This window comes from Pteropus medius, unplaced genomic scaffold (genome assembly GCF_902729225.1).
Source record: "Pteropus medius unplaced genomic scaffold, Ma_sr-lr_union100, whole genome shotgun sequence".
Lineage (NCBI taxonomy): Eukaryota > Metazoa > Chordata > Mammalia > Chiroptera > Pteropodidae > Pteropus > Pteropus medius.
The window spans coordinates 1-5,132 of NW_024350398.1; the positions used below are offsets into that span (position 1 = coordinate 1).

The 5,132-nt window shown below is 61.1% G+C and overlaps 1 protein-coding gene across 2 annotated transcripts in view; it reads right to left on the minus strand.

The window, feature by feature from the left end:
- Window positions 1–1,990: 1,990 nt before the first annotated feature.
- NUF2 (NUF2 component of NDC80 kinetochore complex) overlaps window positions 1,991–5,132 on the minus strand; it is a 15,880-nt gene continuing 12,738 nt past the window's right edge. For both annotated transcript variants that reach the window (XM_039839814.1, XM_039839815.1), the window contains exons 11-14: window positions 4,595–4,735; window positions 4,073–4,248; window positions 3,460–3,595; window positions 1,991–2,310 (exon numbers count right to left, since the gene is read on the minus strand). In XM_039839814.1, the coding sequence (XP_039695748.1) occupies window positions 2,176–2,310; window positions 3,460–3,595; window positions 4,073–4,248; window positions 4,595–4,735 (588 nt within the window). In that variant the 3' untranslated portion in view covers window positions 1,991–2,175. The remainder of the gene's footprint in view (window positions 2,311–3,459; window positions 3,596–4,072; window positions 4,249–4,594; window positions 4,736–5,132) is intronic.

The following is a 5,132-nucleotide window of genomic DNA, read 5'->3' on the forward strand; positions in this document are numbered from 1 at the left end:
CACGGGCCCCAAGAAGCTCAGGTCGAGCAGGGCAGGAGACGCGTAAGAAACTACAATATAATGGTTCGAATTCGAGTGAAAATAAAGACAGGAGAAAGGAAGCGGTGACGAAGCTTTAAAAGGTGTCACGGTCGTAGGAGGCCACGGGCGCCGTAGGCCTCTGCTTCCCAAATGGTTTCAGGCGAGTGGCCAGTGATCCCAGCAAACCCCGAAACCCAGCTCCACAAAGACGTGGCGTCGCTGGGGAGGTGGCTGACCTCCTGTTGAGACTGAACCGCCCGCGTGGCCGGCAGTGTCCAGCAGCGAGCGGCTGCCGCTGCCCCTCTGCCATTTAGCGTACGGTCCCCTCGCGTTCACTGTGGCCCGGCAGCGCGCACAGGAGCCGAGCTACCGGGCACCGAGGCCGCTGTGCCACGCCCGCACCTCACAGCGCCCCAGCGCCCTGCGAGTCTGCCGAGAAACGAAGGTGCCACTGCACCCTGGGCAGGTGTGAGAGGGACGCTTGGGGACATCGCCCCACAGTTCGCAGTAAGTAGGCAGACACAAGAGAGCGGCATGCTGGCAGAAGGTGGGGGTGGACGAGTCCCTTTTCCGGCGTGTGTCAGAGGGCACTCGGTGACTCGGCAGAGCGGCGTGTTTGCGAGTCACGCCTGAGGCCTGCAGGCTCCGTGGCCGCCCCGTTTCATCTCCTGCATGAAAAACAGGGTCTGAAAGGGACATCGGCCTCGCCACACTGTCCCGAGGTCCAGCACGTCACTGGCTACTGGATGCACAAGACCGACATTCAGGAGAGGTGACGAGTAATTACATGCACGTGATGGGAAAGTCGGCACGTGTTTTAATTCAGCAGCCACAGGATAGGGCCACGGTGTCGAGGTCAAGGGCAAAAGCCGGAGAACGTACGCTTCAGGGCAGGGTGAACAGGAGGTGGTCTGGTGGGTGCCACTGAACAGGACAGCCCAGAGGTCGGGGACCGGGTGGTGGCACCAGACAGGGAGGCCATAGTCTGCACTTCCCTGACCAGTGACGTCGATCTCTCTTCACATGCCTCGTTGGCTGCTTGTGCCCTCTGGAGAAATGCCCATTCAGGTCCTCCGCGTAGTTTTCAGAGTAGTTTTTTTGGCATTAACTTCTGAGTTGTTTTGGATATGAACCCCTTAGCAGACGCATCACTGGCGAACATCTTCCCCCAGTCAGTAGGCTGTCGTTTTGATGGTTTGCTTTGCTGTGTACTTTTCAGTTTGCTGTCGTCCCATGTGTGTTCCGTGTCCGTCGCCCTAGGAGACGCATCTAAGAGATGCTGCTAAGAGCGACGCCGGAGGGTTTACTGCCTGTTTTCTGGTTTTGTGGTTCTGGGTCTTTAATCCGGTTATTTTGTGCATGGGGTAAGAAACTGGTCCGATTTCATTTCTGGACACATCCGTCCAGTTCGCCAGCACCACTTAAAGAAGACACGCTTCGCGCCACCTCGTAACCCTGGCCCCCTCCATCTCGGACTGACTGACCTTCTAAGCTAGGATTTATTTCTGGGCTCCCTGTTCCTTGATCTGTCAGAATGCCAGTACCATGCTGTTCTGGTTACCATAGCTTTGTAGTATACTTTGGTATCAGGGAATGTGATACCTCCCCCTCTGCCCTCGTGGTTCTATGTAAATTTTAAGGTTCGTTGTTCTAATTCTGAGAATGTATTTGAATAGGGAGTGCACTGAATCTGCAGATCGCTTAGGTAGTGAGGACTGAGTAATTTTTATCTAAGGTAGTAATTTTAATAAGGTTAATCCTTCTAATCCGTAAGCTATAGCCTTCCATTTATTTTTCTTCAATGTCTCATGATTTTCAAAATATAGTTTAAATTTATTCCTGGTTATTTTATGCTTTTTGATGCAATTTTAAGTGGGCTGTTTTTCTGATTTCTCCTGACCGTTTGTTTCTGGTGTATGGAAATGGAGCTGGTGTCCGTGCAGCCCCCAAGACAAGGCGGAGCAGGTGCGAACAGGTGCACAGCTTTATTCATGTCTGCATCAAATGTGCTCTTACAAAGTGGTAGCCTGTGAGGACGTGACACGATTGGGCCAACACGATTTGGTGCTTCCGACACCGCCATTAACTTCGACCCCCGTTCAGTTCCAAACCAGACTAGAGCGGGGAGCGTCCGCCGCGCTGGCCGCGGCGCCGTCAGGCCGGCAGCCCGCACGCCCTGGTCCGCAGCGCGGCCGTCTTCGCCCCCAGCGTGGCGCGGCCCTCCTCAGCCGCCTTCTGGATGCCGTCGTGGTATTTCTCCAGGGCCCCTTTCAGGTTCAGAAAGATTTCCTGAGTGGAGATGGACAGAACAGAGTGACTCCATGCAGCAGCCTACGCTGAAAACAAGCTACAAGAACGCAAGAGCCTCATTCCCACTTCTAGTAACGTTGTGAGGCCTTTTACTACTCTTGCTCAAAGGTCATCCTGCCAGCTGTGCAGACACATCAAAGGTCTGCTCAGCAAGGACGAAGCAGGAACCCGTGACGACGGCAGGTTTCCGGGACCCTGACCACATTGGCGATCCTCAGGGAAAAGCCCCGTGGTGCTCTCCACGGTTACCAGGCAGGTGCCTCGAGGGCCGTGACCGTCGTCATTGAAACCACCCAGACAGGGTGCTGGGAAGACCAGGGAGGGGACAGAGCTGCCATGCACCCTCTCCCCGTTCCTTCTCAAGTACCCGGCACCCTCGCCTGTGCACGTGCCGACACCGCTGTGGCCCGGTCAGGACCAGGGGTCCCGGCACAGGACGAGGGCGTGGAAGGCAGCGACAGCAGGTGCGTGTCGGGTGTCAGGCACAGGAAGCCCGGTCCCAGCTGCCCGCGGGGGCGCTGCGTGATAAAGGGCTGCTTTATCGCATTCAGCCCAGGACTACGCGTGGGGGACAGTCCCATCCGCGAGCCACGGGCAGCGAGGAAGAGAGAACCGGGTCCGCGTCGCGCGCCCGGCGCTGCACTGACGTCCTGGAAGGCGACTGCGCGGACAGAGGCCGACCACCCCGCTCGGTGATGGTCAGGGCCACACACTCCAAGCCAGCGAGGAATGACCGCGATTAGCGACTCCGGGACAAGGACACGGGACTGACCCAAACGCATCTGTCCCCATTCGCAGTGCGGACGAGAAATACTTTGGAGAGTCTTTTCTCAGGAACAAAATGCATTTTTTAGAGGACGCTACTTGATGTCACTATGACGTTCATTTATCCCAACAGAACATTCTGGAATACCCGCTCATGCAGCGAAGCATGACACCCCGCTAGGTGCCTTCAGGGAGGAGGAGGACGCAGCCGACCGGGCCGGTCACACAAAGGTGTGCACGAGGACGGAAAGGCAAAAGGCCCGCGGGGCCGCGTCCGCTCTGGGGAGGGGACTCCGCACGGGAGGGGTCGTGACCTGCCCGGCAGCCGCGGGCGCAGCAGAGGCGGTTTCTCGGCGGCCTCACCTGGGACTTCTGCTTCTCGCGCTCGGTGGCGTCCTTCAGCTGCTGGATGGCGAACCGGACCTGCTGGATCTCCTGGCTGGCGGCGGCGATGCGCTCACAGATGGCCCCTCTCTTCTCCTGGACCTTGTTGCAGTCTCTGGAGAGAAGCAGACGGCAGGTCAGCCGTCCCCGGGCCCCGGAGCGGTCACGCAAGTTTGTGGACGAACCCAAGACTCTGCCCCAGGCAGGGAGCAGAGACAAGGCCCCCGGCGGGGCCAGGCCCCGGGTGCCCTCGAGAGCAGGGGTGGCACGCGGGCCAGCCACGCAGACGCCTAGGTCCCACCTGTCCCTCATCCCCCACTGCAGCTCCCGGCCCTCGGCATGTTCTGGACCGGGTGGGGGGGGTGCGACTGGAGCAAAGAGCCCACCGTGGCCATTGACCGGATGCTGGGGGACGGGTCAGAGGGCTGACACGGCGACCCCGGGAGGAAGACTAGACCCTGGGCCGTCCCTAAAGCACACAGTTCCGCGGTGACGCGCGGGCTCGGCCGCCTGGGCCGCGACACCCCGGGGTGCGGGCCCTGCAGCCTTAGGGAGTGTCCCCGCGCCCCGAGCGCCGGCCGGGCCGCCGTACTCGATCACCACGCGCTTGTGCCGCTCGGCGTCCTCGTGCTTCCTGCTCATCCGGAACTGCGCCGTGGCGAGCCGGTCCTTCCGGGCGCCCGCCAGCCTCCGCAGGGAGCTCTCCTCCGCCTTCAGCCTGCGCAGCTCCGACTCGCCGCTCTCGATCTGGTCCTCCAGGCTCAGGCTCTGTGGCACGAGAGGCACGCGAGGTCGAGACCTGGGGGATCGCACGGGGGCGCCCTGCGCCAGGCGGTGCGTGGGGACCTCATGCCCGGTGATCACAGGGCCACTCCCCGCCGTCAGGCACAGGGCGCAAGAGATGCCGTAACTGCTCCCAGAACACACAGGGCAGCCAGGCCCGTCGGCTCGGCCGGGGCTGAGGACACGCGCCCCTCGGCACACGTCGCCTCAGCTCGCATCTGTGGGAGGCGCCGGCCTGTCTTGGGAAAACAGTGACGAAAGGGGGACAGACCCGAGCAGCCCGAGCAAACGGCCACGCGACACAGACGCAGCACTCACGGCCAACACGAACCTCCTTCAGGAGACCGGCCAGCTTCTCCCTGTTGTCCGCGAGGTCCTGGACCTTCTTCTGGTAGAGCTGCAGCTCCCGCTGGCAGGACGGCAGGCCGTCCACCGAGTCCCGGTACGCTTCGTACTTCTCCGACACGTCTTGCTGCGAAGGGAAAGGCCAGAGGCTGCCGCGCTCCCTCGGGAAACGCAGGTGCACCTGCTCCGCGCCCACCGCGGCGCTTACGCGGAGGCCGAAGAGCTGAGCACGAGCGGCTCCCAGGCCCGGAGCAAAGCACCGTCACCGCCAAGCGTCCGAGCGCATGGAGCCGAGCGTAACTGCCACGTGCGCTCGGCAGAGGACGCCGGCCACCGTGTCACCGAAGCACTCACGGAACTGCCTTCCGGGGAGCTGTGACGGGACACCTCGTTTCCGCGAGCACCTGGCAGCTCTGCCACACTGGGTCTCCGGCGTGTGCGGAACGCCACGCTGCACAGGGCGCTCCGCTAAGTCAGGACGTGGACGCTGTGAGCACATCCCCCGCAACGACGAAGCGCCTTCT